Source organism: Zerene cesonia, chromosome 6, assembly GCF_012273895.1.
Source record: "Zerene cesonia ecotype Mississippi chromosome 6, Zerene_cesonia_1.1, whole genome shotgun sequence".
Taxonomy (NCBI): Eukaryota; Metazoa; Arthropoda; class Insecta; order Lepidoptera; family Pieridae; genus Zerene; species Zerene cesonia.
Genome location: NC_052107.1, coordinates 2,044,027 through 2,069,100, shown reverse-complemented (window position 1 = coordinate 2,069,100; position 25,074 = coordinate 2,044,027). Strand labels below are relative to the sequence as shown.

General features: G+C 32.6%; 2 protein-coding genes across 3 annotated transcripts; one reads left to right on the top strand and one right to left on the bottom strand.

The window, feature by feature from the left end:
• Positions 1–11,085: 11,085 nt before the first annotated feature.
• Positions 11,086–21,119, top strand: LOC119840540 (synaptic vesicle glycoprotein 2C-like). Of its 2 annotated transcripts, none has more exons than XM_038367218.1 (11): positions 11,086–11,302; positions 15,305–15,358; positions 15,810–15,971; positions 16,796–16,958; positions 17,230–17,351; positions 17,615–17,856; positions 18,144–18,349; positions 18,621–18,880; positions 19,579–19,738; positions 19,933–20,060; positions 20,704–21,119. In XM_038367218.1, the coding sequence occupies exons 1-11, from the start codon at positions 11,299–11,301 to the stop codon at positions 20,757–20,759; spliced, it is 1,557 nt and encodes a 518-aa protein (XP_038223146.1). In that variant the 5' UTR covers positions 11,086–11,298; the 3' UTR covers positions 20,760–21,119. The 2 variants fall into 2 exon arrangements, with proteins under 2 accessions (XP_038223146.1, XP_038223145.1); XM_038367217.1 differs by lacking the exon at positions 11,086–11,302 and adding an exon at positions 15,060–15,233.
• A 303-nt stretch (positions 21,120–21,422) lies between these two features.
• Positions 21,423–25,003, bottom strand: LOC119840518 (charged multivesicular body protein 5). The gene is made up of 6 exons (XM_038367173.1): positions 24,794–25,003; positions 24,571–24,722; positions 24,271–24,436; positions 23,223–23,346; positions 22,552–22,728; positions 21,423–21,849 (listed from the first exon to the last, which is right to left on the bottom strand). Exons 1-5 carry the CDS (start codon positions 24,860–24,862, stop codon positions 22,562–22,564), a joined length of 678 nt encoding a protein of 225 aa, XP_038223101.1. The 5' UTR covers positions 24,863–25,003; the 3' UTR covers positions 21,423–21,849; positions 22,552–22,561.
• Between the last annotated feature and the right edge of the window lie 71 nt (positions 25,004–25,074).

Below are 25,074 nucleotides of genomic sequence, written 5' to 3'. Positions count from 1 at the left end.
ATAAAATGGGATCATTTCGCAACATATTTCTCATTTCATATTGACGTGAAGCGGTCATAAAGTTGGGAATACAAAGAGTTTTAAGTGTATGGAAAAGCAGGAACTTTACTTCTTGAGTTCTATTATGAAGTGAGTAAGTCGTACATGGCGATACGTAGACGAAGAATGAGTTTTCATTTCAGTTATTTCTCAAAATATTGTTATTTTCTAGATATTTATATTTCTTGCATTAACAAAATTATGAGGGATAAACGCAATACTATAATTAAATTAATAAAATTAATAATAATCATACTTATCTAGAAATTGCATTGAAAAGTTCTAATAATTTAAAAACGCCATTCACATTAAATGCATCCGTGAGTAAGGAAATTGCTATTTTTATTATTTTTTATTTAATTCTTTTTGAAATATTTGCGCGCTTTTCGTGAGATGTTATACATAATATGTCAACATTTTTGTGCGTTAACTGTGTAATTTTTGTGCGTTGTTATAAAATGGCCGACATCAAACTTTGATTCAAGATTTTTGATCAACGATATTTTTATGTATGTACTATGGTCCGAGGAAGAAGAAATTTACAAATATATTATTCGCCAATCCATTCTTCGAAAAAAATAACTTGAACATATAAATATGGTTTTTCGACATTTTGATTCTTGCTTGTAGACTCAAGCATGTTTCGTGATTTTTGGCTTGGACATAAAATCTAGTTGAATCGGGTGATTGACCATTACAATAATAATAATATTACTGAATTTAATTTAATAATATTAATTATCATACAATAAAAAATTAACTCAAAACTGTCCATCTTGCAGAGAATTTAAACTTGTTTCATCATCATCATCATCATCAGCCCATATATGTTCCCACTGCTGGGACTCAGGCCTCCTATGAGGGTTCAGGCCATAATCCACCACGCTGGCCAAGTGCGGGTTGGCAGATGTCACATGCCGTCGAACTTTTAATTCTTGGACATGCCGGTTTCCTCACGATGTTTTCCTTCACCGTTGAAGCAGTGGTGATGTTATCTACATGCGCAGATAAATTGAAAAATCAATTTATTTCCTGCGCGCTCGCCCGGTCTCGAACCCCGACTTATCGATTTTGAAGTCCGAGGTCCTCACCACTGAGCCACCACTGCTTACAAAACTTGTTTATATAAAAATAAATAGAAAAGATTTCATTTCTCTGCTTTAATCTTTACCTGTTTATACAACGTTACAAAATTCGCCTTTTTAAAAAATGCACAAATAAATTAATTGTGATAAGATAATGAATTTACTCTAATATAAGGAGGTTTAACATTAAAAATACATTTATCATAAACTCTTTTCCTGTCATAAAATACATTGCTCAAACAGTTTGATAGCAATAAATAACTACATATTACACGAAGCATCGATATTTACCCGTAAATCTTTAACCGTCCAATCATAATACGCAAACAAACAAAGTTCTATAAATTTGAATTAAATATGTAAACAGTTGTGTAATTGAAGATACGGCGGTGTTTGTCACATACCCATTATTTACCAGTAGCTGTAAATCACAAGGTGTTTACATAAAGTCCTTTAGATTAGAAGTGCTATTAATTACAATAGAAATGAATCAAGGCTTGTTTCCGCACGACGCAACTCTTCGTGACTAAACACAAAACCTTTTACTTGGCTGATTTGAATATCTTTGTTGGAGATGGTAATGTGATTTAAAAGATTGTGCAGATGTACCAACTGCTGATGAGACTTGTCTCGTTTTTAACCGTCGTTCTTTGATTAAGATATATTTGCAAGCGTATGCTTATAAGCTGGAAGCATATTATATCCATATTAGCCAGCCTCTTTCATAAATGAAATATCAAACAATGACAATATTTTTCCAATCGGACTAGTAGTTCCTTAGATTCAAATTTCCAAATAAACAAACACTTCAACTTTATATTAAACATACACATATATCCGTTTCTTTATATATATGCAAATTAATTTCAAAACCTAAACATTTTAATTTTGTTATTAAATATCGAATTAATGAAGATAAATTAAGTTTAAAAATAGAATAATAATGCTATGCAATTGTCTCTGAATATCGCTGAATTTCACACAACTTGATTCCAATATAGCATTATATTAGTTCAACCTTGAGGCATACCCTTGCTGTGACAATATCATAGAAATCCAACATCTAAACAATACTGAACAAATATTAAATATTCCAATGTTAAAAATTAGCATAGAGTTTCAAAAATTTTTTCGTCTTCGGCCAGAGTATTTCATCATTTATATCTCGCGTCTAAGATTGCTTTATCTGTGCTGTTTCAATATTAAGATAATCGCTATCAAATGTCAATCGTTGTTTATCTGTTGTGTTTTAACCGTTTTGTGGATACAATATTATCTATTTAGATAACTCTAAAAAAGACCCTGTAGTATTTTTCATCAAATAATATATTTTAAAACGTATTCCATTAACTCGATTGAGGTATAAAATGACTTTATTGCATAAAACCTCATTGAGCACAGAACATAAAATAAGAAAAGTCGCCGAATAACAGATGTAAAATGTAATTAATCAATGAGTTCCTAGACGAGCCATCACACTTTCATAATCTTTTCGTATTTTTGTCTCATTTTATGCTTAACAAACATTATTTCTTTACATTGTTTGAATAAAATAAACTCTGTTCGATATAAGACTACGACTTGCAATATAATCCTTTTAACAGATATTAATGCTCAAACAAACTGCCTCTTTGCCGACAATGAGGTATAAATATTGACAGACAGAAGTAAATGATAAAACTTCCTGACTGAATAAACGTTACGATGATATATAAATGTAGGTTAGCATTTTACTGAATACAATATTCGTGTAATGAGATCAATGCCATTCGATATGGTATTTGTGTTATAGCTACTTACAATTGAAATGTGTCTAATGAATGAAATAATAATAAATAGCTATCGCAGTCATGTCAAAAAAGGAAAATGTTATGATACATGATAATGCTATATAAAATTATTGGCTGTCCATTAAGATTTATTTTTGAGAGATGTGAGTTTTTTATAAAATAGTGTCCAACCGAGCTGGTTCGCCTGGTGGTAATGCATATACGTTGCCCGCTTCTAAGGGGTAAAATATGGGAAGGATGGACGACGGGAATAAAGGAATAGACTGGGAAGGGTGGGCAGATGGGTTTAGGTCTCCGAAAAGTCTCAAAAAATAATTAAATTTTAAATAGATAGATAATTAAGAACGGATTAATCAAAAAGATCTATAAATATTAACCAAATTTCTATGTTCTCGATATGGAAAAACCTGATAGGCACCCATGTTTTGCTCAGATTCATATCTATTTTTATACGCTTTATATTAGCTTCACCTGTATGTTTGTTTGTAACCGACTTCTTTGGGCGCGATTTTGACCCACTTTAAACGGCCAGATTTCGTTCAAACTTTGTAGATTTATTGAGGACCGATGACAATACACTAATTTGATAAAATTATTCCATTTTTCAATTTGTAAAATATGATTAAAGCGTGTTTTTTAGTTTTTTTTAACTATTATAATATATTATTTATCGGTTAGTTATATCCGTTACACCATATTTCCACATAAAATTCTGTAGTTTTATAAAACAAAATAGTGTGGTGAATTAGTTGCTCGATATATAAAATTCATGTGTGTTAATTAGGTCATCAGTTTTTTGCTAATAACGGGATTAACACATTTTTGTTTAAAATGAAGAGAAAAAACTATTTAGTAGACCGAATAATATTATAAAAAAATTCATATTCTAATAAACTTTAACATATAAACTTCTATTTGGAAAATTCTGTAGATACGAATGCAATTAGTAGCTAATTTTATAGCTAATGTAAGAAAAATTAGAGAGATATGGAACGGAACACAACAATATTTAAAACAGACGAAGCGTAAAAAGACATTTAAAAAAGATTATTATTCGAAATACACAAACGGTTCATAGATTTTTAGTTAGATAAGCGATATTTAATGGGATCATAAACTCGTAAGGTTTCATCGGAGGTGGGACGTCAGAGTCTCGGATAAACTTGACACAATATAACATCGATTTTAAGGTCGATAGTAAAATAATACGTGCGTATTAGCGGCACAAATGTGTCTGAGTATATACGTTATTTAATCTATGCAGCGTGTGTATTGAAAAATGTTTTGTTTGATTCTTTCTGTCTTTTCTTTATTTCCCAGATCCTCTTAACGGATTCGTATTCATCATTGTGGAAGTCGAGCACGCTTCGACACGAATTGGGTCAGCTGGCAACAGGGAAGTACCACACCCCCACAGAAAACCGGCGTGAAATAGTAGCATGACACTGTGTTTCGTACGGTGAGTGAGGGAGCCGGAGGCCCGTTTCCTTTTCCTCACCCGTCCGAGTCGATTCCTTCTTTCCAGTCGGTAATCCTTTCCTTTTCCCTTACCCCATAAAAGCGGGCAGCGCATTCGCAGAGGCACTATCTTTGCTAATGTTCTTGGGCGGTGGTGATCGATTACGATCAAGCGACCCACCGTTGCAGTTGCAGTATGACATAAAAAAAATGTACGGTATATTCATGAAAATACGAAAACAGCTTTCGAGAAAGACAGGCATCTAACTAAAGGCAACTAAATTTAATAAATGCAATGAAATCGGTGTGGGGAAACATTACGGCATAAAAATATTAGGTAGTTACTATTATATATAGGATTATATAGGAAGGCATCAATATACCTCGTCTGCTATTCGCACCGTGGTTTAGGTAGGATCAGAAACGATATAAAAATGGAATTATGATTTTGGAATTTAATATGCAGCCGAACCGCGGCAACGCTTAACCTTTCGGCCAACAGCCTACAGGAATCGAATCTTCCTTCAGTCTCTCTTTCGGTCTCATGTGCCTTTGGATTAATTAATTAAATGGATGATTTGATTTTAGTATCATTTCTACAAACTCAAACTCAAAATAAATAAAAAACAATAATGTCATATACTTTTTTATTTAAAGGGTAAACAAAATATTCATTCTAGTATTGTACCACGAGATATTAACCTCAAACGACTTCTATGCCTTATAGAGAAGGAGGAAATTTAACGGAAACTGATACGATTCAATCTACCATATACGGGAGCTGTTTTCTACTTGATCTGTGGTTAACATGATTAGATGTGATTTTATACTCTCGATATAACCTTTCGACACTTATCCACTTAAAATCTAGCTGATTAATTAGATTCATTTATATTTTTATTTGTTTTATGTCATAGTGGGCATCTGAGCTGGTAGTTCGGCTGATGGTATGCGATCGCCATCACCCATTAACATTCGCTGTGGTAGTGTCTCTGCGAATACGCTCCCGCTTTTAAGGGGTAAGGGATAAGGAAAGGATTGACGACTGGAAAGAAGGAATAGACTGGGAGGGGTGAGGAAAAAGAAACGGGCCTCCTTTTGAGAGATAAGAGTCTAGAATTCATGAGAGATCGGATTTTATAAACAATAATTTATTTTAAATAAAGTAACCATAAGATTTTTATAATCCTACTGTAAGATTATGATATAACTAAACGAGATTGCAAACTGTGAAAAATTGTGATCGGTAATATCTGCTTGCAATTTAAATTATTATTCTTCTATAAACTATATTGAGAATTTTATCGCACTTATATACTAGAATTAATGTCCAATAAATCATACTACATAATTAGTACTTTATTTCTTCTCTTCCCCTACATTAATTAAAGCGCTAAATGCTGCAGCTAGATATGGTTATATAACCTATTTTTTTTAATATACAATGTTTATGTACTATAAAGGGTTTACCCGCGTTCCCGATATTTCGTATGTAAAGGCATGTCGTAACACGCAAGGAGGTCGAGGTCCATGCTGTTTATTTCCTTCTATATTTTAATATTCATGTCGCGGCTATAGCGACCCTCTCAGTCATTACGTGGTGTGTTTATTGTCCATTTCTTTACACCTCAATATTATACAATGTACTTACTAGTAGTCAAGTGATTTAACATTATTAATCTATATTCTTATTCATACTCAAACGGTATTCGTAGATACTTACATGTATACGTGAATATATAAAGGATAATTGGGAAGTTTACCATTATAAATAATATGTACATAAACAAAACTAATATAGGAGTAGTTTAATGTGGAAATATTTGGTTTATATCCGTTTCTCTCTTCAGTCAAACGCTGCTGACGAAGGATATGTGAATTAAAACGTAACTAAGTTATAATTGATACTAATTGTACAAAGAGAAAAGAATTAATTTCAATTGTCACCAAGTCTTTGAGAAACGCCAATTCAAAAATTTTGGAACATTACAAAAACGTGCAAGGAAGTTGAAATGATTTATAGTTATTTCGGCTAAGTTGAGGACATGCGAATTCACTCAGAATGTCGAAATCGATATTAAAGGACGCATACCTCCTGCATACAAAATAAGCGAGTAATGGACGATGTTGACAATGGTGTTACCTTGATAACTGTATGCAAATAATTACATATTGCGACCGTTTAAATTGTCCTATGGTAAAAGGAAACTTCTGCACACTCTGCAAAGTTTGACCTATTTGAATATAGTTAAAAATACAAGATTCCTTGTATTAATATGATATTGTATGTTTGTTAACAAACACGGGTCTTTCAAAAAAATTAATTTGATAATTTGGTACATAACATAGCTTCAAATTTATTTACAGATAGAAGTTTCTTTTTTGGTTTTTTTTTTATGTTACAGTCGGCACTGGAGCTGGTGGGACGCTTGCTGGTAAGGGCTACCACCGCCCATGAACATTTGGACAGTTACCAAAAAAGTATATTAAACTGCACTTATTACAATAATATTTAATGTACACATCATCACAACTATAACTCAAATGAACAGGAACTATATTAAAGTAATATATAATTAAATAAAGTAATTTTTACGCTTAAATCGTATATTTTGTTTTCTCAGCCCTACATCTCACCACCTTACCAGGCATGCAGTCGCACTTGACCGACACGACGTACACGACCCTGGGTCGTGTCGTAGACGTACTACGACATTTTGATACACAATATACTATTAGTCCTTATATAGATCGTAAATAGCTGAGGAATAAAATTTATTAAGCACAATCGTTATTGTAGTACGTGTTTTATGCGAGGAATAGTAGGAAAATTGCTCGCGAAATTCCATGTGTGTTAATAGAGCTAGTTTTAATTTGTTTGTCTTATATAGATACTCGTAATTACCTGCAGTCTGATGCCTTAACTTTAACTTGAATCTATTATCTGTGTTTCAAATTAACCACTAAACTTTATTTCTAAATGCTAAGATCTTCCATATCTTATGAGCCGATGAAAAGATACGTCTTAAGCAACGTATAAATACCATCGCAACACTATCATTTAAAAAGAGACTATATTTACTCAAAAAATAAACTTTTCTCGTTTCATTCCGCTGATATGCAAATAGCTCCCCCATCTATAAAGTTTATAGGCATTTTACCCTATTTCATTGATTCATAGATAACCTTTTTATAAGTAATATTTATGCGAAGTTTATGTCATAAACTGAAAAAAGAGGATGTTCATAGTTCGTGTACTTTTTAATACGTAAATTATCGACACAAACGCAATATCAATTCGCAAATATGTTATAAGTTTTTGAATATAATACAACAGCTGTTTAAAGAAACCGTTGCGAGTGCCGTCATTGAACACAATGAAAACTAGATTTATTGTCTGTGATAATCAATTTCCTATGTTCACTTGAATGAAAATTTGTACCATCATTTTGAGGAAATCGTGCCAAAGAGATTTCTTAGTGTCCATCATTTATATTATGCCTGTGTATAGAGTATTAACAAACACTTGAAAATAAACTGCATTTACTAGCAAATGCTGCTACAGTCAGCAAGTGCTAAGGCACTTTTCCTTCACTCCTACAGATATAATATTTATGTACCTAATAATAAACCAATTTTGTATTTTCAATAACTATTTAAGAAACAGCAGTGTACATTATTATACACAGGCGCTTATAAAAATGTTGATTGGCGCAATCTAATGCTCTTAAACAAAGCCATTCATTAATGAGACCGCAGATGTCCGCCGCCGTCCCTCGGGACGCTAAGAAGGTTTGCAATCACAAATTGCCGGGAAGCAATCAAATACGCTTTTCTCCTAATAAGATAAATGATTATTATGACAGATTCTGTTTATTTGGCGAAGGGATTAATTTATGTCATGAAATGTCGTCTTATTAAAGTATTTGCAGCGGTATCCGCTATTTATATTGTGCATGTATTAGAGATCTTATCTCAGAGCCGTAAGACACAACTTATTTTCTAAAGCATATAACTTTCGGTTCTCAGTAGTCTCTTGTGTAATATTTAACACCTGAATGTTTGTGGAGCTTGCCCGGTGACACCTGCGCAGGTGAGAAAGGTAACTTAAAATCAGAACTACTTCTTAAATTTTTATGATTGATTTTTATATATGTTTTGTAGAATATTACTCTGAAGTTTTATAAAAAAATCACACGCTTTCTATGGGCCAAAACTTTTATCAAACGGCTTAAAGCTCAAAAAAAATCAACTTAATTTATTTTTAAATGTCTGATTTTTGACAAATTGCAATGACCAAACATCCCACATAAACACAAAAATTACTCAACCCGGAGTATGAGCGCGAGCGCATTATACGCGCATATGGAGTAATTTACTATGTGAGGTCTTCAAATTTTTTCTGTCTTTGAACGTAACTTAAACTTTTATTGAAAAAGAAAAGATGTATAAACGATTCTTTGGATGTTGAATCAATAATAATATGTTCTATTTTTTTCTATAAATAATAGAGAAAGATAAATACCTTAATGGAAACCTGATTATTTAAATTGTGAATTATGTTTCCGTACTTCTATTTCCGCATAGGTCTTTTTTTATTTTATTTTATTAACTCACCTAGGGAGCTTACGAAACGAACCAATTTACAAATAGAAGTGATATTTTATTAAATAAAAATACTTTCATAAAATTGACAAAGGTTATTTGGTTACTTCAGTATAATTTTTAACTAGCTTTTATTAGCTTCACATGTATGTTTGTATGTAACCGAACTCTGTCCACTTATAAAGTGAGATAATGTAGCCGATTCTGTCATTAAAGATAGTTTTTTTAGCTACAAATTATACTGTCCCATGAGCTCTACTTACAACATATTTTTTAATTGATCCAATAGCTCCCGATAAGCGCATTCAAACAAACAAACTCTTCCGCGGTATAAAAACAATTGAGTAATGATTTATAATAATGGTCATTATTTTATTTCTATATGAATTGAAATCAACTTAGCTAACTGAACAAATATATTTTAGCGGTACAATTTCTAAATAAAATTAAATAAGGATGAATATGTAGATATTTTTATATAAAACACAAGTATTTTTGTATCTTATTTAAAAATATCCCTCACCCGTTTAAAAAAACTAGTCATATCATAGCGGGTGATCGAGCTGGTGGTTCACCTAATGATAAGCGATATACCACCCATGAACATCCGCAGAGATCATGCCTCTGTGATTCCGTTGCTCGTTTTTGAGAGCTTATGGATAGGAAAAAACTACAGGAAAGGAGGAATGGAATGAGAAGGGTAAGCAAAAGGGAAATTTAGTATTAACATTTTACTATGAAATAAAATATCTATTATTATCAAACGTAGGATTTATTTTTATTACGTAATTATTAAGTTATAGCCTGTACAAATTTTCAAGTCTACAGAATGACAGAGTTTTTCTAGTAGGTATTTCGAGATTACTACTCAACCCACCATCGAAGCTGAATAAGACGGTTACCAAGTTTAATGATAAACTAATCTTAAAAATTAATTAATTCATTCATCAATTTATCAACCCGGAAGGTATTGGTGATGAAATCTGTTGCCGGCTCGGGGACCATTATAAGAAAGAACAATATAGGGCAGGCATACCAGTACATCTGAATTTTGAAACGAGTAGCAAGTAGTAAGTAACTCTTATTTACTATATCACAGATTACTAAATAGTTATAACGAGTAAATAATATTCATTACGTGTTTTACGTTTTATGTATTTTTAAATGTCATCGCACAACATAAAAAAGCGTTCAAAACACGACGTTTTACAAAATGTGTTTAATATAGTGTCAATATTTTTTTATGCTGCAATGTTTAAGTTATTATATAAATTTCTAGTAGCAAAAATATTCCGTAAGTACCTAAATTTTAAAAATAATATACGACAGACAATTGGGTATTCAAAACACAACGCATTATTTTATCATTGATTATAACCTTAAAATATTAACAACGGCTCTCTACTGAGACTTCAAAATGCGATTTAGATATTCATAAAGTTATTCAACCCGACGATTCCAACATTTTAAAGCAAGCGTAGCAAAACTGAATTGTTATTATTAAATTGCATTTGCCAAAAATAATATGTTGATTGATTTTCCATGTAGAATGACAAAATAATGGCGTGAATGACAGAAGGATATTAGAAACATTTTATCACATTTAAAAATACAATGAGTGCCCATAGCTAACTAATAAACCTTTTTATAACTATAAGCAAACTCAAATAGAAATTTAATGAATAAGACTTCTTCTAGAAACGCTTTTGAAACGTCGTAACATAGATTAATATTTATCGATTCTTTGTAATTTAATAACTTTATAAACTGAAAAAAATTCCAGCATTAGAGGACTAATTTCAAAAACCCTGTTTTTCTCTTTTTTGTTTGATACCTTCAACTTAACAAGAATTATCTGCTTCACACTGACTTGCAAGCCCTGTGTTGTAAAAAATTCCGATTGCCATCAAAAGTGGCCATCGCCAGCCCTGTAATCGATGATAACAGTGCGTTACCGTCACAATTAATTATGATAAAGGCAAAGGAGTAAATTTCTGAAATTCCGGACGTGAACTTGCCTTACGTAACGCGCGGAATTGACGTCGGCCTAGAGCTAAGATGGATCGCGGTGACCGTCTAGATAATATGAGATGAGCGATAACGCGGCCTCTCTGTTATCAAGTGGTAGGAATATTGGTTGGAAGCCGGTAGCGAGCCAGCATTCGCACAGCAGCCTCAGAAGGCACGCGACATCCTTGAGGCGACGGAGACTTGCGTACGCGCATTTCGTTGCAATAGTACAGGGTGATGATGCTATGCCGATAGACCAATTGTCGTGATTTGTATCGGACTTTAAATAGTGAAGTGATTCCGTTATAAAAATGGGTAAGTTATTATTCATATAACAAATTGTGCAGTTTTCATATGTAATTACGATTTTAACGTTCACTAAAATCACTTTAGTTGATAAGTGCGATAATAATGAATGCGAAACCAATTAAGTTGCTAATTGTATTTCAATAAATAAGTGTCAGTGTTCGCGCTTCGAGTTACGTGTTTTTTTTATATCGTAAATTGGAAATCACACGGTTGTCAGTCATGTGTTGACAATGTTACTGCGACTACAAGAACCAAGTTCATTCTTTGTTAGATGATAAAGAGTCTTGACTCTGGCCAGGAATAGATGGTAAAACAAGTACGCTATTGTCTTGGTAATATTTACTACAAATTCGTATTCTATATGATAATATGAAGGAAAAGTAAGGAATGTTTTAATGCTGGATTTTTGGTCTTAAGATATATATATATTGAATAATGATACTAAAAATCATGAAATTTACTGCATAAATAAAATGATGTGTAATAATGTTTAATGAATTTTCTTTCTTCTGTATCATCTGTAAATTTTAGTTAATTATAAAGCTATAGAGCAATATATTTAAATTACAGATTTTTAATAATATTTCTTAATTAAGATAATTTTAAGAGGCTTTCGCGTATAATTTAACGAATCACAATTTCTTTGATTTTCACTAAACACATTATTAAATGAGTTTTTGAAATTCTCGAGTTAACTTGTAAAATATTACTTTTTAATCAGTTTGAAGGTGTTTGTGCAGGAATGCTCGGTAAACGGAAGTCCGGAAAAATCACGAACATATAGAACAGCTAGGGTCACCTCGTTACGGTTTTTGTAAAAAATATTACATAATATTTTAAGTGTAACTTTCAGAGAAGACCTATTATAAGCGAGAATATTATTCAGTTAAGTTTAGATTGCCTACTAAATAAAAATGGAACTACACTAAGTCATAGAAATTACAAAAATTATAATATGAATTATTTTTTTAAGAATATAAAAAAAAAAATTTTTAGATTTTTATAAGACATGTTCGCAAAAACCAACCCGTGACGTATTTTTCTGTAATGAATTCTATACATAGCCATAAATGTATATATATATATATTTTTTGTAAAAATCAAATGAGTGTACCATCGATAAAAAGGTTTAATAATGATGAGTTCTAGCTGTAGGATTATAAATATTTTTATATCTGAAATTACCACGTATTGTCAACAACTAATAAAATCGAATTACAACTTTTACACGACTACTCCTTGTATTATGTAGGTACATGGTGATCGCAGCAATAGACATGTGATAAAAGAAATACAATATAATATTTAATTAACGTACTTTATATAAAATGTTAAAATTTTTCTTACGTAGATCTACATCTGCTGATATACTGTAATAAACCTAAAAAAAATAAAAAATAAACCTACATAATTATATAAATCCTCTTGAAATTTCGTAATAAATTTATAGGATATAATCTAAACATCTTTCTTCAAAGTATACTATGTAAATTTCAATTAAAGCTATATGAATCAAAACTCACAGTATAATAAATATAAGTTTACGATACGTAAAACGATTGGAATCACCGCCAAATTTCAAAGCAAATATTACTATTGTATTTTATATGGACTCCACATAAATGTTGCAACATTAAAATAATTATTATAACGACGACATTGATAATATTTATAGTGTTTTAATGTCTGTATTTTGCATTGCATGAGTTCATTTTGGATTTCACATATTTATTTGTATATACGTTTGCGTTATTACTAGACTGCAATATACTTCTATATACCATTCGTATGCGCACATAATAATGCATATAAGTTGTGTATTACCTTAAAAGAATTAGAGGAATAGTTTTTTTTAATTTAATTACGTAATGTATTATATAATAAAAATATATTATTAATCTCGTCTCAATAAAATGGCAAAGGTAATCTATAATATATACCTACTTGCATCGAAGTTCAGAAAAGTTTTTTTTACTCTTATATAAGGTAAAATCATATTACTATCTCAATATTCCAAAACCCCATGACCTTGTAAGGCCAAATGGCTGTCTCTACAAGTGTGTTTGTGTGTGTGTAGGATACACATGATAACACTTGCTTACACATGTCATTTTATTTACGGGAAAAATCCTTCATCTCATTTTTAGTTAAAATTGATTAATCATGACACCGCTATAGAAATGCTACCAAAGATAAGATAGTGCTGTGTACACAAAAGTGACGTTTTAATTGAGTGTATCAACTGAATGTTTGCAGCGGTTTTGATGATCTTTGTGTAAATAGCCTTAAAAGATGTAATATTATTTGCTCGCTACTTGCTAGCCGCGATTCGGTCTTGTTTTGTTTAGATAAGAGATACGTTCAGAATTAAAAACGTTAGTGGTGTTTGAGAACACTTCCGATTCTTTTAGGAGACTAAATATTGTAATCTAATGATTTGATAAAATCGGTCAAATGTGAGTCGGACTCGTTACAGTTTATATAATATTTACAATTTATTTTAATGTAGACATTGTAATTTCGAAATAATTATTGAATAATGTATAAAACGTTGGTGTTATCATGACATTCATGAAATAGAAATTTACATAGTCAAAATAATAGGTACTATTTCCCATGCATATTAAAGTTATGTATGCAATAGTACAGATAATATAATAATACACTAGCAGACGTCTGTCCGTATTTCTGTCTGTTACGCTTTCACAGCAAAACCTATTTGAATCTTATTGGAAAAGCAAATAGTTTAAGATGTATGTACAATTAATATGGGATAATATTGCATAGGATAGGATTGAAATAGGAGATGAAAGTTTTTGTCCGTGGATTAAATACTAGGATACCGTAATACCACCTAACATTCACGTCATAAAATTGCTACAATAAAAAGCCTACCTCAACAAATATATCTACTACATATTTTAGTTGTTGAGAAAGGCCGAGAGTACATTTTTGTCGTGTAAAAAACAATATTATACAAAAAGGTTAACATAAAGGTATGACATAATATTATGTTATCTGTGGTATAACTAGGAACTTTTAAAGTTTAAAATTACTTGTTAATTTTGTGTATTTTGTGTATTATGACAAACAAATCAAAAAAATTCAACATGTTTAATCACTTGAATAATTACGCAATTGATTAAAATATTATCATGAATTTAAATAGTACAATAAATAGCACTTTAAATTATACTATCTAAATGAATATAAATTAAATGTAACTGAAAATAATCAAGAATTTTGATTAAAGTATGAAGCTGTGGGGATCAGTACATGCGTGGGCTGAAATTAAAGTTTTCAGCTTTTTATCAAAACCATTGATTTTGGCCTAGCCCCGATTTAATTAATATACCTGTTTCATTAGCAATTTGATTTTAATATCCTGAAAATCTAATAAATGTTAAACCTCACGCGACGTTAAATTAAAAAACTTTTCAAGACACTGTCAAACTGAGATGATTTGATCGTTATAATGTAGTCACTTCAAAGCGTGTAATTTATAAGAAATTTCAATCATAACCGGGAATATCATTAGACCAGTCAAGTGTGAGAAACAGCTTGGATTTAAAAGAAATAAAAGAAACAATGCGTGTCAAACATGTATTCCTAATCTTATGAGGGTAGGTAATCCTTCGCTAATAAGGTCGCAGCAGCGCCCACATAATTATAACAAATGCATAATTACGATTTGCAGCATAACTGTACACCATTTCCGTCTTAATCACGGTCGCATAGGGTTTATAATAGTGTAAGCCCTTTAAATATTATCATTTAAGAAATGTCAAGCGGCGCATACAATAGGGTATTCGGTGTAACTGCACAGAAATGATTTATTAATAAACAAAGTGAATTGTGCATACAGAGAATTTAATCACAATGACTGTGGTAGAACAACATTTAACTGTAACTAGAACACTTCGACCAGTTCTGTCAGTTAAGTGTTAAAAGACGTGAAATTGTGCGGTGTGTGCTTATTGAATGCTGATGATAATATTTTGGTTACAGGTCTAGACTTCTTAGAGCATGGAGCGGACTTCGAAGCCGCTATCTCGGCGACCGGTATGTAATGGAAACAATTATTATTTATTACAAATGATAAACAATTGTACCTTTAAAACAATTTTCGTACAGTATTCTTTGTATGTCTGGATATATGTAGTATTCAAACTTAGTACAGTTGAGATTGAAAAATAACAATGTATGTCTATCATCTTTCACCGTCAGTATGAAATGTTACGTGTATCTATTGTTTTATAATAACTGGTTGCATATATAATCTTTTTGTTATATCCTAAAACAATTTATTGAAAAGATAAAAGATTAACATCCTTTCTTGTCATACGTAAAGTACTTAAACCTAATTGATGTATCAAAGGTGTTTAAAAATTTAATTGATTTTTCTCCTTATAAGCAAATACATCCCTAAGCCAATCCATAACAACCCACATCACCAGATGGACTATCTCTGCAAAGCGAACAAAAATGGTCTGATAAATTTCTTCTTTTTCAGGTTTCGGTCGCTTCCACTTCTGCCTTCTCGCGATCACGGGGCTGATCTACGCTGATACAGCCATCGGCATCACTATAGTTTCATTCGTGCTACCGGCTGCAACATGCGATTTCCGAATGACGTCGTCCGATAAGGGATGGCTTACCGCTGCGCCTATGTTGGGTGAGTGATCTTGAGTGGTGGCGTTATATCATTACATAGGCTTAAATGTAATTTATTACTTCTAGGCAAAGATTATTTACAAAGTGGTGTTTATGTCAGTATAAAATTGTAAACACCGTCAGATTCCCGTGAGATTGTAATCTATCGATTGTGAATCCGTTATGAAATGGACATCGGCTCATTCATCCATTTGATACTGGGGTTAGATTAGGTTCGGTTTATTTAAAAAATACACAGTAAAATGACCCGAGCGGGCTTCATCAGCTCGCAATCTGTACCTGACCGGCGTTTAAAAAATATCTATTCTCCATTATATGTACATAACTAGGATGTATTCGCAGCATGGTCTAAGAGAAAATAACAAAGTTGCAAGCAAACTTTATAGATCGTTTCTTATTGATCACATTTTGTCAACATAATTCAATCTCGTGATTTAAGACTTTCTTAATTATTATTGTTTTGAATTATGTATACTAAAAGTGGCTTGGCCTAGTTTGTTTTGTCCTCTCAAAGCTGATAAACCTTGGCTCTATGACATATTTTGTGGGAGAAAACAAAGGAAAGTAATAAGGGAATATAAGACGATGATAGGTAGATCAATAGCGCTTTGAAAATCCACTTCCACTGCTATACCGTAGACTAGAAATTCCATAACAAACACTTAATATTTTATCTAATTAACATCGTATGTTCGTACTTTGAAGCTTACTTTTCATTTTTATTTTAATTTTTAATGTCTATGCTGTGTCTGCCTACACGTAGTAAGCAAGATATATTGATCGTACTTGAAATTTAATTTTTTAAATGTAAAATAAATGTTTCAGGTATGGTTATCGGCTCATACTTCTGGGGCTGCTTGGCCGATACCAAGGGCCGTAAGATCGTGCTGGTCTCCACACTGCTTCTCGATGGTTTCATCGGTATCGTGTCATCGTTTGTACAAATTCTGCCCATCTTCATGGCGTGCAGATTCGTTAACGGTTTTGCGTAAGTTTCTATGAGAATGTCTATATGTATAAATTGTCGTATCACAATGTTAGTTATCATAGTCCTCCAAAACACTTGAACCGATTTTTTTACCTAAGAGCTTTTTCCCCTGGTTTCGACATTTATTCGAAAAAAAAGATAACAGCTAACACTTTCATTGACACTAATAAAATAGCAATTTCAAAAATTGACATTTAACACCACAATAAATAAGTACTTGCATACAGTTGTATCGTATAATACTAGAACTCATGAGATATCTTTATCACAGGGTTGCCGGGGCCATGGGTATATGTTTCCCCTACCTAGGAGAGTTCCAAGCTACCAAGTACAGAGAGAAGATCCTCTGCTGGATGGAAATGTTCTGGACCCTTGGTGTTATCTTGCTACCACGTAAGTGCCAATGATCGTTAACAATACAACGTTAAGATAAAAAACCTACACTACTGTAAGTATTACACCTATGTTATAAGAAGTCCAGTTTTACAAACCATCGTTCGACATTAGCTGTATATCTATGCCAATGGGTATTTAAAATGCGATGACGATTATTTCTACAGAATAAGCCTGATAAATAACTCTGTTGGTTTTAAACTAAAGCTACCACGCTCATCAATCATAAGATAAACAATATTATAAGCTATTATTCCTTGCAGTCATCGCTTGGGCCATCATCCCAATCCAAGGCATCCGTATGGAGAGCGGCAGTTTCTCCTACGACTCATGGAACTGGTTCGTCGCGGCTTGCGGCATCCCCTCTCTGATGCTCGGCTTCTGGCTCATGACATTCCCCGAGAGTCCAAAGTTCATGATGGAGTGCGGAGACTATGACGATGCCCTCGCTTGCTTGAAGAGCATTTATAAGCAGAACACAGGCGATGACCCCGATAACTACCCGGTAAAGCAAACCAACTAATCTGGAGCCCCATTTTATGGACAAACATTTTAAGGATGTCGGACAGCTTCTACAGCCGCTTATATTATGTTATGCTATTATATGTTATAGTAATTTAGTATCTAATTAATCTGTGGTATAAACTACTATAGCATCAGCAGCCCTGTTGTACTTAAACCTAGAATTGCAGCTATTTCTAGCAGAAGAATGTTCTTTAAAACAATTTCCCGATCGACTATTTACGACGAAAATGAAATTATTATACTAACCATGTACATACTTTATCACAGATCAAAAGTCTCAAGGAGAAACAACGTACTATTTCGGTCGCGTCGCAAAATTCTCAAAAATCAGTCCGATCATTGAGCATGCGCAAACGCAAGGACCTCAAGAGACTGTTTAGCGAGATCTGGACTCAAACCAAAGCTCTGTGCAGGGCTCCCTATCTCAAATACACAATACTCACATGCCTCATCCAGTTTGGCTTAACTACTAGGTAAGTTACTCGGTAAAAACATTTACCTCAATGCAAAATTAGGACACATTCTTTTATCTTGAAGAATATCCATGGAATGTTTAGAATAGCCAAATTTAATTAACATTTTTTTTTATTTAGCATCTTGTCATCTCTTTCGACATTATTGCAAAATATCGCTGTAGCCAAGCTTTCATAGGCATACAGTTACCGACTTATACATCACAGTATTATTATTATACACGCATACGACTATCTATTGCCCATCTAATGGCCATACTTCCACTTCCAGCTACTACACCCTAATGATCTGGTTCCCCGAGTTGTTCAATCGGTACGAGGAGTTCGAGCACCGTTTCCCCAACACCTCCGCCTCAGTGTGCGACGTGTCTGGTGTGGTCGTGGACAAGGACTCCACCGACCCCTACGACTGCGAGAAGATCATCGACCAGAGCGTGTACATGCACACCCTGATCGTCGGTCTCGCGTGTATCCCCACCTCCCTCTGGTTGCCGCTGTGTGTACACAAACTTGGCGCCAAGTTCTTCTTGAGTAAGTCTTTATGTCTGTGGTATATATTTTGCTTTTACGGTAAAAACAGTTTAGTCTAAAAGATATATTAATAATTGTAACTTTAATGTTAATAACAATTACAAATCTTTATGAGACACAAATCTTCTTGGTGTCTTTATAAAGTAAATGAACTAAATAGATATAACAAGTATTAATAAACATATTTTTAAACTTCTTGACTAGTCTATATTAATATAAATAAAACCTGATATATATAATAGAAATCTTGCATAAATGCAATAAGAACATTAAAATCAATACTAAATATGTAATTCTTGCGACATAAAAAACAATCTGTGCCTTGGTATTTGGCGTAATTTAGAATACTATTTTCAACCCGCATCTTCGCTGAATAGTACCCGTATAGAGTTGTTATTTCAGGCCATATCTACATACCAATATTCATAACAATTTTTTTCACATCCGTACATGATCAATTATTTTATGAGTGGAATAGTGAAAAAACATTATATCTATAACAGAGCGGTATGAACCATACAATTATAATTTAGTTACCATATAATAATACTAGACCAATTTCTTTTATTTATACTATTTTATTATTATTATATTATACAAATAATACTAAATGTTGAAAAACACAGATAAAATATATGACTAAAGACTATTACAACAGAAATTTGGTCTGTTGTACTAAAAATGCAATTTATTTTCAGTTTTCTCCCTCGGCTTCGCTGGCTTAGTGACAGTCGGTCTCTTCTTCGTCCAGAACTCGACCCAGAACTTGGTATTATCGTGTATCTTTGAAGCTTTGACGTCACTCGCCATCTCTCTCGTCTTCTGTGTGCTGGTAGACTTATTCCCTACGAACCTCAGGTCATTACTTGTTATAATATATTTATCTAATTAATATGTATAGACATACTACTAGCTGCACCCGGCAAACGCTGTTCTGCCTTACTAACAAAACATCTTAATTATGTTGTGTTACTAACAAATATGGGATATGTATTCGGATTTCTGATAATAAATAAATGGATTATGGAGGGTAATTTAATATATTGTTCCAGGGTAATGGCAGCAGCACTCTCACTGACGGCGGGTCGAGGCGGCGGTCTGATCGGCAACCTGTCGTTCGGCTACCTCATTGACATCAACTGCGTCATACCGATCGTCGTGTTTGCGACATTCCTCTTCAGTGAGTACTTTTCATTAGAATTACCTGAATTTTTCTTAGTCGTTAAAGATAATACCTAGGTAGTTAGGTAGTTAGGTCATATGTCGAGTCGGATTCGCAACACTTAGAATTGCGTACAAGTTTGTTAAAGAGCAGTTCTGCAAAAAATGATTTCATGATAACAATAGTATAAGTCTCATACCACGTAAAATACCACGATAAAAATGCTTACGATTGACATCAATGGGATATTTTTGTTGTCCAAGTACAAAATGTTTATAAAAGTTTTATACACTTTTGTCCACGTCACGTGACGTGGCGAGCACGGTGGGGTAAAAGAGGAATAAAATCAAGTTAAAATACTTGTAGTTCAAGCATTGAGTAAAAAGATTTTAAGTCACTTCTTAGCATCAAGTGAGATCGTGACCAAGCGGTACTCTATTGACCAATAAAAAATCCAAAAACCATTTTAAATACTCTTATAGACCTCAAATCATTTATTACAAGCTGATGGATGGTAGATATGAATGAATGAATGATCTTCTTTGTTTCATCCCCTTTATGATGTTACTTAGATTGCTGACTGTAAAATCTACGTCCGTACCTAAACATACCAATTCCTCAATATGTGACCAAAATATGTACTAACAACTTTCTTTTCCAGTTGCCGCGATCCTCTGCTTCCTCTTGCCAAAGACAGGACAAGAAGCTCTCGATTAATCGAGTACACAAACCTAGTGCAATTAGACCGGCCTTACTCGACCTTTTTACCTCGAATCTTTCATTCTGCGAATCTACTAAGGTTCTGAGTGGAAGCCACTTTTTGGTGGCTGCGAAAACGCGGGTTGAGTATGGCCGAATTAGACTGTCAGTAGTGAAACATGTGAGATGTACATATTAAGATGTAAATTTCGTGGACTAAGTATTATTTATTGTCCCTAATGTTAAATGGCGCAGTTACTGTGATTCAGTACAAATTATTGAAGATCAGATAATGTAAGATTGAACAACAGTATTTTAATGTTGACTTTGTAATATAATGCCCTTAAATTATTATTATATTTATTATTAAAGGTTATTTCGCCTATTAATATATTAGTTGTTTGATTTATACCTACCCGCGTTTAATTTATTTTCATGTTTAATTTTTACCTACACCCTGTAAAATGTGTATACAAAATATGTATAAAGAATCGTCTCTGATCTATTGCTACATATTGAAAGACGACTGGAAAGAAGGAATGGACTGGGAAGGGTTAGGAAAAGGAAACGGGCCTCCATATGTATAAGCATAGCAGAAATACTTCTTCAAATATGAACATGACCAATGTAATTCTAAGAATGTCGATTGAAATACATTTAAAGCTTTAAAACAATTTATTAATTCAATACATTTACTTTCACAAATAAACATTAAAGCAACATTGCAACAAGTATAACTGCTATTTTTATTATAATTAATATTACAAACTATTTAAATGATAAATATTTATAAATGTGCAATAGCTTTTGAATCTCTTTTCGACACGCTTTTATATTAGCTTCACTTGTATGTTTGTATGCAACTGACTCCTTTAAACAGATTTAATTCATATATTATAGTCATGATGATATTATAGCAATCCTATTGCCTGAATTATATATTATTTATTCAGTATAAGTGAGACCATTTAGTTAATTCTATGTTGGTAGCGTGTTCTTCAATTTATATTTTTAATTTGTAAACTTAATATCGAAATTGTAAAAAATGAACATAGTATTATATTAAAAAATAATATTATATAATATATAATGATGAAATATTGACAATCTGTGAACAATGAAAATCAAAGTTAGTATTTAGTTATTCGTAAGTTTCACAAGATATATTTTACGGAATAAATAATCACACGACGAATAAATTTAGAGCCGCTCGTCCCGGCTCCGCCCGGTTTACACGGGATAAAAACAAAATCAAATATATTTGGGGCTATAGCCTATGTTACATTCACAGATAATGTGGCCTTTCTATTGGTAAAATTATTTTTAAAATTAAGTAAGCAGTAAGCAGTTCAGTTTAGTAGACCTATAGATTACCCCTTCAACGTTATAAACTCACAAATTCACATTTTTTTTTTTTACATATCCTTTCGGCTAATATTTTACAGACAGCCACAGATATATAAAATGCCCGAAACGCGCATACGCAAGATCTAAGTGATCATCGTTTAAAAGTCCGTATAAAATGTGCAAAAACATTCGAAATTTTCCGCTCAGTTTAGTCTTGTTTCACTCGCATCTAAGCTTTGCTTTATAAAAATACTAGCTGCGCCACGCGGTTTCACCCGCGTAAGTCCTTATCCCGTAGGAATATCGGGATAAAAAGTTGCCTATATGTTATTCCAGTTACGAGCTAAATTTTTGTATGAGATAAATGCATCTTGGGACTTTTAGAATCGAATATATATATATATATATATATATATATATATATATATATATATAATAATAAAATAACTATGAGAATACTCACAAATATCTATCTATTTAGCATGAGCGGCACTCGGCACTTGTGGCAAACCGAACTCATCAACTGGCACGCCATCCTTATTTCTGATGCTGTCCGCACCTGGCTCCTTGTCTGGTGCTGCGGGAGCCTTGACCACATCGTCGAGGTATGACGTGTCGTCGTCTAATGCTATCTCATCACCTGGAAATGGAAAAACTTTGTATGTAGGATGTATGCTTGTATCAATTTCACCAGAGTCTTAGTTAGCTACATATTGGATGGAGGATATATGATAATATAAAGAGTTTGTTTGAATCCTTTTATCACAGGTACTTATTATACTTTTAATCAAGTACTTTGAATTTTTAAAATTACTTTAATACCAGATAGCCAATTCATCAAGGAAGATTATAAATAATTCCAAATCAAACAACCAACCTTAAGGCTCAATTACTAATGATAAATATTGCAAACTATGCAATAAAAACCTACTTAATCAACTAAAAACTGTATAAATAATTGTTGTTAAATAGAGGTTGATGAAACGATCATTTCAAAAGCAGAATTGCATCTCTATACAGTATCATACTTCTGCACACAAAAATATTTAATATTGCCTACAAAAGCACAGTACAGAATGATAAAAATTTTTCTTTCTAAAATTCTAACAATAATAGAATTATTGTGCTTTTTACCCAATGCATCCAACTCCGCTGCTAGCTCATCATCATCAATCTCCGGCATGCCATACTGCCTGCCCAGCGCCTCCTGCACTTCATCAGCCTGCTCCAACATGTCCGCCAGTTCATCATTCACATCCTGCAATTTGAATTGATCTAGCTAAACATTGATTACCAACCAAACCTTGTGGACAAAAGCATTAGCAAAGAATATAATGGAAAAAAGATTTCTTTAGATTCATCATGTCCCTTGATTGTTTTAGTTATTATTAGCTGTGAACCGCGGTCGGAACCGCGTAAGTCCGTATCCCGTAGGAATATCGGTATAAAAAGTGCCTATGTGTTATTTCAGTTGTCCAGCTATCTACGAAGCAAATTTCATTGCAATTGGTTCAGTAGTTTTTGCGTGAAAGAGTAACAGACGCACACATACATATGCATCCATCCTCACAAACTTTCGCATTATAGTATTATTATTCAACAATAGATGTCAGGAAGAATCATAATAAATTGGGACTACTCAAACGCCTCCTATTTGTTAAAAAAAGTAAGTTGAAGTCGATAAAACACGAATATGACATTTTCTAAAAAAGATTCCTAGCTAAATCGATTTATGGCCCCCGAAACCCCCTATATACTAAATTAAATGAAAATCGTTGGAGCCGATTCCGAGATTCCAATTATATATATATACAAGAATTGCTCGTTTAAAGGTATAAGATTATATCATTATTAGTCTCCTGGAATAACAGAACCATGGAGTACAAATTTTACATCACTATACAGTATAAAAAAAGTCGCTTTCTGTCTGTCCCTATAAATGGTTAAATCTTTAAAAGTATGCACTGAATTTTGTTGGTTTATTTTTTTTTTTTTTTTCAATAAATAGAGTGATTCAAGATTCGTGGGTAAATGCTAGCAATAGATAAATTGATTAAAATGTATTGAATCCTTACTCCAAATGCAGTAGTCTCATTCTGGATGTTTTGGATACTATTAATAGTATACATATAGTAATAAATAAATAATCAAAAATTTCTAAATATAGAAAACAGATACATACATCAATAGAATCAATATTAATCTTTTTGAACTCTTTCTTCATAGATGTGACACCATCCTTCATAGCTGTGATTGTGGCATGAGTATCTTTCAATGTTTGTGTTGCATAGTTTGCCTGTTCCATGTTGAATGATTGAGCTCTGAGGTTTTCGATCTGTTGTTCGTACCTAGAATACAGTACTTAATTAATATCCTAAGTATCTAATGTAAGTAAGTGTATGTAGTAATTAAACAAACAATTAAGAAAAGCATATCCAGTTAGTAAATAGAAGTTATTGGAGTTTAGTAGTAAGAACCGTACATTTTTTTCTGTTTTAAAACTCTCATTGCCTTTTGCTTCACAGAATTTTTTGCTGGCCCTTCTCGCATTTTCGCCATTTGATCTTTGTATTTCCTTAGCTCCGCGTCTAGTTTTTGAACCTTTTGTTCAATATTATCTGCTCGGCTATCCACCTAGAAATTACAAAATTCTTATAAGTATTTCAAGGTATGAATCATACTTTCTTGTCGTTTAAACAACTTACATTACTTATGCAGTCTGTTATACTGGGACCTGGAGTTTTAGGTTTTCCTCTTCCAAATATCCTGTTCATTTTTGGCAAATAAGATTAATTAGACACAGAAAATTATTCAGATTCGAAAACAAATTATACTCAATATGCAAATCACAAAGTTATTCTCGAATTTTGATGCTTCTAAAGTCATAACACACAACAGTCAACAAGTTTGACGTATTGACTTTTCACTGCAGATTAAACAAAAATAACAAGCAATGTTCATCAGAGATAATTAAAAACAACATTAT